The following is a 12,562-nucleotide window of genomic DNA, read 5'->3' as shown; positions in this document are numbered from 1 at the left end:
AGTTAAAGATGGAAGAGGAGAATTGAGGAGGATATAGAGGAGGCAACATGGGGTTTTGCTAGGGAGCGTCCCGCGGCCCACTTCACAGTTAACGGCCCGGGCAAATTTTTTATGCCACCTTCAACATGGTAGGCTAAAAGATGGCAGATAAGTACTATAAATCACACACTTAGTTGCTTTTTCCTACATTTTTAACTTAGAAAAAGGAATGAATGAAAAAGAGTCAAACTCAGGTTGTCAGATCATTTCCCAAGCGGGAACCTTACCACTGGACTACGTCTGGCTGCCACAATCAGCAAATTTTTGGCTAGATATCCTAACCCCAAACATAAAGGCTAACCATGGGCTACCTAAGCTAAATTAGGGTAACCAGAGTGTTATTTTGTTAGTCACCAGTTTGTCACAGTAGCTATCTGCCATCTTGAAGTGGGAGTCAAAAAAGAAAAAAAATTGTCAGGGCTGTGAACTGTGAAGTGGGCCGTGGGCTACTGAGCCGTGGGACCGTTAACTGGGAAGTGGGCCACGGGTCGCTGGGCCATGGGCTGCCGGACCGTGGACTGCTGTTTAGCAAAACCTAGGCCATGCGGTTAGGGTGCTGCACTTGTAAATCCCCCCCTCCCCCCTTCTCTCGTAATGTTGCCTTTACAGCTTTTCTTTGACTTGGCTTTACTGAAAATCAACATTAAAGGGCAGAGGAGGAAGAAGGTGACCATTTTTACATTTTCTGACTGAGTGTGTGGTTTCAGACCTACATGTAGAATTCTGCCAGAACTTGGAAAATCTAATCAGAGATGCCTTTATTGTATTTCACAATTTTATTCCTGAATTGAGGAAATATCCAGAATCAGTAGTCCCAAATCCAACCCTGACCTGGAAATCTGATAGATGGATTCTCAATTTCGATGAGGAACCAAGTGTCAGATATTCTGTACTTAAAAGGTGACAGTACAAATTAATGAATGTGATTCATTGCAGTGTTTTCAGATTGTGTCATTCTGTTTCTGCTTTCTAGTATCTTCCTCCCACTGGTACAAAGGGATGGCAGCTCAAGACAGTGGACAGTGGATTACGGGTGTGGCAAAGGAATATGGGCAGCAGTTTACCTTCATGGATGCCGGCGACAATTTATGCATGTTCTGGAATCATTCCAGCATCCCAAAGGGTTAGAATCATTGTACTCACCAGAGCTATTATCAAGTTTTGAGCATTTGATACATTGATATTTACTTCCATAATAATTAATGCTTTTACACTAATTTTGTAACAGACAATCTGGGCAAGGGGGTTAGTTTCTGAAGAGACTTTGGTGCTGCGTCGGTGGGGAGTAGAAACAAATGTTTGGTTTATCAACAGAGTTGATAACTATAGACCTGTAAATTGGCCTCCATAAACTTATAGAGATTCATTAAGCGTTAGTCCTACGTCAGAGCGAATGCGCTTAGGCCATTTTCTACTTCATTAACTGATTACAGTGTAATAATTATTTTGTCTGTAAACAGGAAGTTGTAAATATCCTAAAACAGCCTGGTCTGTTGACGGAATGGGATCCAGGAGTGAGGACTGCCTCAGAAGTTACCATGGCAACCAAGCATGATGTCATATCAGTCTCATTTAATTGCACCAGTGTCATAGCGAGGATTGTGCATCAAATACGGCAAAGTTTTGGTGGGGAAATAAATGCAATTTATTCGAGGCAAGTATGCATTTTGTCATTAATGGTAACTAAGTACCGTTATGTACTAGAAAACAGGTCTGATGGCTTCTCCTTGAATGCATACCTGCCAACCCCCGGAGTACAAAAACCGGGAAATGTCTAGAAATCTTCAGGGGTAGCCAGCAGAACCGTGTCAGGAACAGTGAAGAGCCTCCTTAGGGCTTCAGTGGGGGAGGGGGGGGGGGGTTCACCCTTCAACTATCATTTCAACATTTTATTAGGTTCAAATGAAAAAACAAATTAAAGCACAATCCGTGTTCAATCTTATCTAGTGGGAGTGTGACCCAAAAAGACGAGGAGGAAGTCTGTTTTATTTTTTACTATGTATTCAATATTTATAGTGGATGTAAAAAGAGGGAGATTTGTGTACCAATGCGGGAGAGCGGGAGACGAGGGAAAAAATTGTAACTCTCCCGCCAAAAGCGGGAGAGTTGGCATGACTGTGAATGTGACCCAAATTTTGAAACTGTTGCCTTCTCAAACAACCCCATTTAAAAACTAGATCCAAAATTATTTTGTTGCTAATGGAAAATGTTCATATACATTACCTGGACATCACATTAGCTCATTTCTACCAAAAATGCTCTTGATTGTGTTGAATTTCAGATACTTCTGCTCGGGAATTAGCAAAATGTCAGTTATGGTCAAAACTCTTTTCAAGTTCAAGACTGTCCAAGACATTGCATACTTGTCCATCTCAATATGGACTAAAAATTGTTACCACTGAGGGTAAAAGTTACCCAGTCTTAACCAATCAGAGCGTCGCATTTCTAAAAGCGGTCACAAGCGAGTAATATTTACAGGCGAGAGTAAACTTTACCACCGTCAAAATACCAGATGTTCTTGAAATGGCTTTTACCTCTTACCGAAATCGATAAATAAGGTGGAATTTCTGTAAATTTAGATTTTCCCTAAAACAATAGGGTATTCTTATTCGAAAAAACCGTGAAATTCATTTTTATACGCAGAGCTTTCGAGTAACATTTACTCCGTAAAGTAAACATTACCAGCGACAAAACACGCAAGCGACCAAGTGTTTAAGAAATAGCAGTTTTTTTCGTGTATTGATGGATATATATTATAGATGATACTTCTATTCCTCTTTCTAAGGAAAGTAAAGTATTCTCTGGCGAAAAAAGTGAATAAAGGTTTGCACAAAACGCGTGGCATAGCAGACGAAAGGTCACCCGAAGGTCAACTGACGGGAGTAATTATGATTACATGCAGTTGAGGAAGGCTACTACCGCGATTACACGCTAAACAAAGTTGTTTCAAGCAGTATTTTGCTGCTGTTTAGTTTTCAATGAATACAGACAACGTAATTTTATCTACTAATTATAAATCGGAACGCACAGAATTCTTTCTAGCAGCGTGACTTTTGCGCATACGTAACGTGACAAATTTGTCGCCAAAAGTATCCGGTGTTCTACAAAGGTCATTCACCGAAATCTTGAAGAAAGATACGACAAAATTACGTGAAATTAAACTCTTCAATTCAATCTCTAAACGTAAAAAGGCATTTTTACTTTCGACAACATATGACGCTTGCCTTTTTGCAGACGTCTCGTATCCTTCTGTCAAATCTTTTTTAACCCCGAATATATTTCAGTGAGTGTATAAAAAACTAATAATATTACCGCTGCGCTTTGATCTGAATTCCGGCTTGTCTGACTGAATTAAACCTTTACAGGATTTCGGTTTATGAGTTATTGCATCTCTCTATCTTGTTACACTGTGGCCTTTTCATCTTCACGTTACTTTATATGAGAGATGTTTTAAAGAACTGAATTCATGCCATCTAGTTCTCATCGACTCAAGGCGAACGCATCATGAGTGTAAAATGCATGAAATTAAATCAAAATGGGAACGTTTGTTTACATTTTGACCCATATTATGGTCTAAGCGTTAGGCTCGTATCTGAGCTATTAAGTCTTTTTTCATGGTCATTCTAAAGAAACATGCAAATTACAGCGATATCTAAACTTTATACGATTGACGATTGACGATTGACAGCGGTGATGACCGGCGTCTGAGCCTGAGTGCAAGTGAATCCGACCTCTTGATGTCTTCTCTTCTGAACTAGCCTGTTCCAGGCTCCTAGAGAGAAGCGCGAAGGAGAGGGCGAGGTGTCGAAAACGAGGGGGGCTGGGGAGAGAAAAAGAGGGGAAGAAGAGGAGCCTGTAATCATTCTCTTAGACACCTCATGCCGGTATACCAGCTCCCGGTATACCCTCTGATTGGTCAGTTTTGACAGTTCAGACATCACTCAAAAGATATCGCGAAAGAATCTGAAAGAGTCAAAATGGTTAGTGTGTCACACGCGCGTGGTTTTGATGAGACTGAGTTTAATTCAATTTTAGAGAATTGTCTTCGAGATTTTCTGCAAGTTAAAGTACTCAGGAAGAAGCAAAAAGCGTGCCTTCTAAATCTAGCTCGTGGGAAAGATGTTTTCGCCATTCTACCCACCGGTTTCGGGAAGAGCTTGATATTTCAACTGTTTCCTCGAGTCTCGAGTGCTTTGTGCTCAAGTGAAGTCAAGCCGTTGTCAACCATTATAGTGGTTTCTCCGTTGGTTTCAGTGATGAGAGATCAGGTCGAGCAGTTAAAACAACTAGGGTTCTCGGCCGCAGCAATAGGAATTGGCGACGAATGTGTAACAAATGCTATAGCTCTCGAAAGCAAGAGACAACAATGATAAGCTTTGAAAGACGAGGATCTGTTAGACACTCATATCCGTGATAAACAAACATCCTGCGGCAGTTTCAATCTTCCCGCAGTGATATGCAATAGCATAAGCATGAATTCACGAGTAAAGAAATCCACGGATCCTGTATCTTCACAGATAAAATTTATTTAGCGCTACCTGAAATCTTGCAGTTAATCCTATCCGCTAAACTTTAACAAATGCCACAGAGCTAGCATACACAATGGCATATCAAAATCTAATCCTAACGGCTCAGAATAGTCAGTAAGAAACTCTCCATTCAGTATATATGAGAATTCCCCCTCACGATCAAGATAAACACTATTAAGCAGAGCGGTCGCATCACGTTTTGATCAAAAGGGAAGAAGCTCTTATACAAAAGGAAAATCGCTTAAAGACATGCTTGCATTGTAAAAGCTTTTATCAAAACAACGCACACACAGTGGGAGTCGTGCAGGTCTGTCAACCGCATTTTAACATATTTAAACGTGCCATAAATTCTGGCCAGGATCCTCGCACAAATGAGGCAGCTGACGCTGGAAAGCTCTTCGTTTCTTAAAAGCTTGCGAAGATACAACCAAGCGAAGACACAACATCTGCCAACACTAGAGTCTCGTCGCTCGATATCATAACGTCGCGTTAATAAGTTCCTTATTTCGAACGGCGTTGAACAAGTACACCCGGGGAACTTTCGTTCCAAGACACGTCAAATTTTTTTGGCAAAATCTACAGGATTTTGAGGGTTGAAATCTCAAACCCGGAGAACCTTTCGGTGTCCGCGACATCGAAGCGATGTGAGGACAACCGCGCGAACTCGAGAACTCGCATGAGTACTCGAAACCCGGACAATGAAAAGTTTGACATTTTGACATGTTGACACATTTTGGAAAAAAGTGGGCGGCATGAGGTGTTTAAGAGAATGATTACAGGCTCCTCTTCTTTCCCTCTCTTCCTCTCCCCCACCCCCGTCGTTTTCGTCCCCTCGCTCTCTCCTTCGCGCGTCTCTCTAGGAGCCTGGAACAGGCTACTTCTGAACACTCAACAATACATCTTGGTACCCGTAATAACTCCATAGAATATGTTTCAACACATAGACTGACTGTGATATTCCACTTCATTTCGCTGCGTTCACTGTTTTCGACAAAACGTGGACACAAATCCAACACGACCATCCACGTGGGCGATGCACTTTCTTCCCGCGCATTCTAGGGTCGCATTTTAACTCTTGTTGCAGTCACCCCTAAACGTGACGCTAGTTTAATTTTTGCCTGGGCCGTTTTTAAGAGGAGTGATTTCTCAAATTGATTGCGATGCACTTTAGGGAGTGAGTTCTGTTTTGCTTTGAGCCGGCCTTGTGTTAAAATATGGCGGAATAAACTAAACGCATTTGCAGAAGGTCTCAGTGACACCTGAGGTAATTGTTACTCAAGAGGGTAATGTTTACCGCACATAAATGACATACTCCTCACTATTGATTTGTCTCTAGATTGAAATATTACGATACCTATGAGAAAATAATCAGTTTTCGTTTTGGCTAGCAAATGTTCATGTCATTCGATAGTCTTGGCGTTTTTCTTATGATATCGGAGCAGATTTCGCTTATTATTCAGCGCTTTGCGAAATTTGCTTCACTGCACTGACTAATCCGTAACTTTCGAGGGGTAAACTTGCTGGAGGTGAGAATGATGTATTATTCTAGAAAATGACACAGGCATACTCGGAAAAAAGAAATCCGATTGCTCCTATAAGGAGTCGAACCTAAGACCTTCCGATTACTGGTTCGCATGCTCTAACACTGAGCTACTGTGAGGAGACTCATGGGAGCTTTATGCACCAGTCATTGTAAACCACAGCCCCCCGACCCCCGGGACATAGCGGGGGATGTAACATTCCTACAGTGTTACATTTCAACTTTTACCCCGGCCCTCGGGGGAATCTGTTCTGTTACTATCTCCGCCCCTAGGGTCCCAGTCAGCAAGGCCCGGAGGGCCTTGCCCTCTAGGGGGGTGTGGGGGCATGCCCCCCCAGAAAATTTTGAAATATTATACTCTCAGGGACGCATTTTCCTGCATTCTGAAGCACTATTAAAAATGGCAAATACGACACTTGTTGAAAGCATGGCAATTTGTCACTTTATTAGGTTTCCCTAAATAGAAAGCAAAACCAAAGGGCCGCTCAGTAGTCACCCTTTAGAAGGTTCATAGGGCTCTTGCCTCCACTTCAGAAGATTTCGACTCACATTTGTCAGTCCCACAAAAAACATTATGAATCAGTTCTGAAGATAATAATCAATGACTTAACGATTATGTAACGATAATTTTCTGTATATTTTACATTAACCTTGCGCAAACTCTACGCAAACGTTTTGAGAACTTAAAGCCAACATCAAACGTGCACATACGGAGTACTACATGAAGTACTGGCTAAAATAAACCACTACCCACTAACTGAGCCTACTCCACGTTCACATAAAAGAGATCACTGTTTTCTTCTGGAAAATATTTTCGCTGTGTTAGCGAAGGATGACTTCAAAAAGGCACAGATTAAACAAAAGAACGTAAGACACACTTGAACCTTCTTTCCCGACGCCATTTTGAAGCCGTTTCAGAGTGTTGTCCCCAGTCCCTCCCTGTCGGGGCTAGCGTTACAGCCCCGCTAAAAATCCCCGCTCAGTTTGACAAATTGTTACTGTCCCCGTCCTCCCGGGGAAATACAGCGTTACAAAGGCGTTACTCCACGGCTATGTCCCCGTTACTCCCCCGCTATGTCCCGGGGGTCGGGGGGCCGTGGTTTACATTGACTGGTGCATTAAGGCCATTAAACTAGGTTCATGGGACAAATATCCTGCATACTGCGAACGTGTGGTATATACATTTATTTCATTGCTGTCCAGAGGTGTTTGAGAAATTTCTATTTCCGACCACTGAAACACGGTAGCGTTGTGTAGAAGCAGCGAAATCTATGTAGCATCAGATATTTCCAACATTCGTTACTTTCCAAACCCTTTCCGTGTCATGTTGATTTTCAATGAAACGAAAAACTGTGAAAAGGGGAATATCGAAGAATAAATGGCGGCTTCTGTGAGTGGTTCCGTTTGCATGTTACTTGGCGGCAGAATCGGTAACAATACCTCTCTTCAGTAACAATTACCCAAGTTGAGTAAGAGGAAAAACTGATTACTTTCTCATAAGTATCGTAATATTTCAATCTAGAGACAAATCAATAGTGAGGAGTATGTCATTTATGTGCGGTAAACATTACCCTCTTGAGTAACAATTACCTCAGGTGTCACTGAGACCTTCTGCAAATGCGTTTAGTTTATTCCGCCATATTTTAACACAAGGCCGGCTCAAAGCAAAACAGAACTCACTCCCTAAAGTGCATCGCAATCAATTTGAGAAATCACTCCTCTTAAAAACGGCCCGGGCAAAAATTAAACTAGCGTCACGTTTAGGGGTGACTGCAACAAGAGTTAAAATGCGACCCTAGAATGCTCTTAAAAACGGCCCGGGCAAAAATTAAACTAGCGTCACGTTTAGGGGTGACTGCAACAAGAGTTAAAATGCGACCCTAGAATGCGCGGGAAGAAAGTGCATCGCCCACGTGGATGGTCGTGTTGGATTTGTGTCCACGTTTTGTCGAAAACAGTGAACGCAGCGAAATGAAGTGGAATATCACAGTCAGTCTATGTGTTGAAACATATTCTATGGAGTTATTACGGGTACCAAGATGTATTGTTGAGTGTTCAGAAGAGAAGACATCAAGAGGTCGGAATCACTTGCATTCAGGCTCAGACGCTGGTCATCACCGCTGTCAATCGTCAATCGTATAAAGTTTAGATATCGCTGTAATTTGCATGTTTCTTTAGAATGACCATGAAAAAAGACTAAATAGCTCAGATACGAGCCTAACGCTTAGACCATAATATGGGTCAAAATGTAAACAAACGTTCCCATTTCGATTTAATTTCATGCATTTTACACTCATGATGCGTTTGCCTTGAGTCGATGAGAACTAGATGGCATGAATTCAGTTCTTTAAAACATCTCTCGTATAAAGTAACGTGAAGATGAAAAGGCCACAGTGTAACAAGATAGAGAGATGCAATAACTCATAAACCGAAATCCTGTAAAGGTTTAATTCAGTCAGACAAGCCGGAATTCAGATCAAAGCGCAGCGGTAATATTATTAGTTTTTTATACACTCACTGAAATATATTCGGGGTTAAAAAAGATTTGACAGAAGGATACGAGACGTCTGCAAAAAGGCAAGCGTCATATGTTGTCGAAAGTAAAAATGCCTTTTTACGTTTAGAGATTGAATTGAAGAGTTTAATTTCACGTAATTTTGTCGTATCTTTCTTCAAGATTTCGGTGAATGACCTTTGTAGAACACCGGATACTTTTGGCGACAAATTTGTCACGTTACGTATGCGCAAAAGTCACGCTGCTAGAAAGAATTCTGCGCGTTCCGATTTATAATTAGTAGATAAAATTACGTTGTCTGTATTCATTGAAAACTAAACAGCAGCAAAATACTGCTTGAAACAACTTTGTTTAGCGTGTAATCGCGGTAGTAGCCTTCCTCAACTGCATGTAATCATAATTACTCCCGTCAGTTGACCTTCGGGTGACCTTTCGTCTGCTATGCCACGCGTTTTGTGCAAACCTTTATTCACTTTTTTCGCCAGAGAATACTTTACTTTCCTTAGAAAGAGGAATAGAAGTATCATCTATAATATATATCCACCAATACACGAAAAAAACTGCTATTTCTTAAACACTTGGTCGCTTGCGTGTTTTGTCACTGGTAATGTTTACTTTACGGAATAAATGTTACTCGAAAGCCCGCCATCGCCTCTGCGTATAAAAATGAATTTCACGGTTTTTTCGAATAAGAATACCCTATTGTTTTAGGGAAAATCTAAATTTACAGAAATTCCACCTTATTTATCGATTTCGGTAAGAGGTAAAAGCCATTTCAAGAACATCTGGTATTTCGACGGTGGTAAAGTTTACTCTCGCCGGTAAATATTACTCGCTTGTGACGGCTTTTAGAAATGCGACGCTCTGATTTGTTAAGACTGGGTAACTTTTACCCTCAGCGGTAACAATTTTTAGTCCATATTGAGATGGACAAGTATGCAATGTCTTGGACAAGTGTTATATGTAATTTACAGTAGTAATGCCATATTAGACAAGTTAGATGAGCTGACATTGAATTTTAAGAAAGCTGACTCCTTTAAGGGAAGTACAGTGTTACACTGTTGTTGTTAATAAACTAATTAAGAAGGTTTTGCATATTCCTTGCTGTCTTGGAGTAATACAAGCTGCACTTGCCCTGAATTCATTAGTAACTATAAATTATTATAAAAAAGTATTCAATCATGTGGTTAAATTTTAATTTAATATAATTTTACAGACACTGGGAGATGGATGCCAAGTCAAACTCTGAAGCATGGTTTATAAGTTCATATATTGAGCAAGTAATTCCAGCAGAACGAGCACTCTGGTCCTGTTATTTAGTGTCTTCAATTGACAATGGTATGAGACACCCTGTTAAGATACATAATTGTACATTATACAAGTTTTGCATTATTGTTCCATGATGATGGATTTGACTCATGAATCTTTTCTATGGTACTAAATTCTTCCAATATTTTGTTGCATAAATTTGAACTGCTGTGCGCAGTTTGTTTGGCAGCAAAATAATCAAGGATCTTATTAAACAATACAGTCGACTCCCGATAACTCGAACCTCGCACCAACTCAAACCAAAATCAATTTCCCCTAGATTTCTGTCATATATTTTTACTGTAATTTTACCCTCAGTAACTTGAACGCTTGTTAACTCAAACCTCCTGCTAACTCGAAGCAATTTTTTGCTTCCCTTCAGGTCATTTTCTGTATAATTTTACCCTCAATAACTTGAACCATGCCTATCTTTGAAAGCTGCAAAGTTTGCAGTAGCTAGTCTTCTCCTGCTTCTTCGCTCTGCTTTGTTTCATTTCATGTTACTAGAAATAGTATTGTTCCATTTTCACTTGACTTCTCTATAATTAAATTTGATTAAAATTGACACTGTATGATTCTAAAGAAATACACGGTAAACACACTTTTGTTCTTATTTCTGGTCTTTTGTTCTCAACTCCCCATAACTCAAACCTTTTTTAATTTCCATTGAAGGTGCAAGTTATTGGGAGTTGACAATAATAATATTATTAAAATTTACAGGTGACGATGAACAGACTGAGAGCTTAGTAACCCTGGTTGTGGCACCCGTGTCACCGCTGTTTGCATCAATTCCACAATTGACAGCCTCAAGAGTGGCGGGACTGCAAGACTTCTCTACACACTACAAACCTGTAACATCCCCTGCCAAGAGTTGCGATTCAGAGGCCAGTGCAACAAATGTATCATCTTCTACAACTGATGATCTTGCCAGGGATCTCACAATGCTTTCATCCACAACACCATTAGGTTGGTAACAAACAAAAAATTATTTTTGTTTATTAAGTTAATGTTGAAACATTGGAATGTAGGAATGTAGCTCAGATTTTTATTTTGGTGTATCAAATAGAATATTTACATTAGTTTTGTAGTAACCACCATAATGATTGTAATATTATGATGTTGTTTAATAACTTTGGTGTCCTGTGTTGATGGGCATTACTGACATCACCTAGCAACTGCTGGCCATTCCATACCCAGATGACAGCTTGTAGTTAATATATAGTTTTCACCCCTACATGTAGTTACTCTATTGTATGAAAACTAGTTGAAAATTATAAATGCTAGTTTTCAATCACTAATGGCAGACAGAAAGGCTAGATAACCAAGGCTTGAATACCATAAGTACGTAAATTATGAGACATGACTCCTGGGTTCAAACCATTTACAGCTTGAATACCAATATGTACAGTTATATAATCATTGGATTTGTGATTGATCAATGCCATTGACTCCTTGATGTTTTTAATTGGTAAATTAGCTGTCACTTCAGTGAGCCAAGAGAATGGAAAACCATCCAAGAAAACAACTAAGGTGAAGTGCAAGAATTATTTAACATGCATGCGAACACCAATGAATTATATATATTACTGAATTATATCATTATCAAGCTTGCCATGATGGTTCAACTTAAATCTTTTGGATTATCTGTGTATTTTATTTTATTTTCCCTTACAAAATTGTAATTACAGCACTGTACATAGTATTGGTGTTTACAGGTACTGTCAGACTGTGCAGCACTGTATGTCTCCTAGACTTCCCTTCTTTAGTTGACATGCGAAATAATGAGTGAAATTATCACATCTTCAATATTTTTGTTTGTGATTTATTTTGTGGCAAGGTTAAAATTGATGACCATTAAAAATAAGATCAAAATATTGTTAATTTTCAGATTACTAGGAGCATAGTTCCAGATGCGTCAAACCTTCCTGACTTCGTAAGCAGGTGCTACACATTAAACTCTTCTTTCTAGATTAACCCAAAGTTATATTTGTCATTTAAAACTGTTCCATGTTCAGTTATTTTTTCATTTTCAAATGGCGTTGACCGTTGAGGAAGGCTACGCCAGCCGTAGAAGAGCAGCGCTAGCAAGAATATCAGCGTGCACATGACTGACTGACAACGCTCGGCAGTGACTCTAGGCATTTTTCAATGCACTAATTGTCAGCGTTACTACAGATCCCGAGCAGGTCTCACCGCCCACATAAGAGCCTGTTTGAGATAGGCCCCAACTCAAACACAAGACAGTCATCTTCGGCAACAAAGGACAGCCATTATTACCATTAATAGCAGATGATTTTACCTTACATTTATAAAGGCTCTCTCCATTTATATAGCTAGAAAATTGTGGTCAACAAACGACAAGCAACATTTAACCACGTTCTGTACATTTTCTGCTCTTTTGGGTCTTTCCGGTTGATTTAAGTTCATTATTTTTTTCTTGTGAGATTCAAGTTGGCTGTTGTCGCAGGAAGCGAAACAACAACCAGCCAATAGCCAATGTCTAGTTCAAATAAAGACTAATCCGGACATGTAAATTATTAACATCATCATCATCATCTATTACATGTAATGGGCCAGAAATGAGACATGATTGAGTTTTGTTTGTCCAGTTATCCTGCCCAGTGTCTGTAC

At 40.0% G+C, this 12,562-nt stretch overlaps 1 protein-coding gene across 2 annotated transcripts in view; it reads left to right on the top strand.

The window, feature by feature from the left end:
* The window catches only part of LOC146473370 (uncharacterized), a 29,281-nt gene that overhangs the window by 1,005 nt on the left and 15,714 nt on the right, over nucleotides 1-12,562 (top strand). Inside the window, exons 3-8 of one of the 2 annotated variants that reach the window (XM_085118599.1) lie at nucleotides 1,013-1,162; nucleotides 1,500-1,693; nucleotides 9,840-9,961; nucleotides 10,652-10,897; nucleotides 11,421-11,461; nucleotides 11,820-11,872. In XM_085118599.1, the coding sequence (XP_084974725.1) occupies nucleotides 1,013-1,162; nucleotides 1,500-1,693; nucleotides 9,840-9,961; nucleotides 10,652-10,897; nucleotides 11,421-11,461; nucleotides 11,820-11,872 (806 nt within the window). Of the gene's footprint in view, nucleotides 1-1,012; nucleotides 1,163-1,499; nucleotides 1,694-9,839; nucleotides 9,962-10,651; nucleotides 10,898-11,408; nucleotides 11,462-11,819; nucleotides 11,873-12,562 lie in introns of both variants that reach the window. The other variant, XM_085118598.1, reaches the window with a different exon arrangement.

The sequence above is a fragment of the Pavona decussata genome, unplaced genomic scaffold (assembly GCF_977016875.1).
Source record: "Pavona decussata unplaced genomic scaffold, jaPavDecu1.1 SCAFFOLD_94, whole genome shotgun sequence".
In the NCBI taxonomy this organism is placed as follows: Eukaryota; Metazoa; Cnidaria; class Anthozoa; order Scleractinia; family Agariciidae; genus Pavona; species Pavona decussata.
Note: the sequence above shows the minus strand (reverse complement) of the source record. Positions and strands in the feature narration are given on the sequence as shown.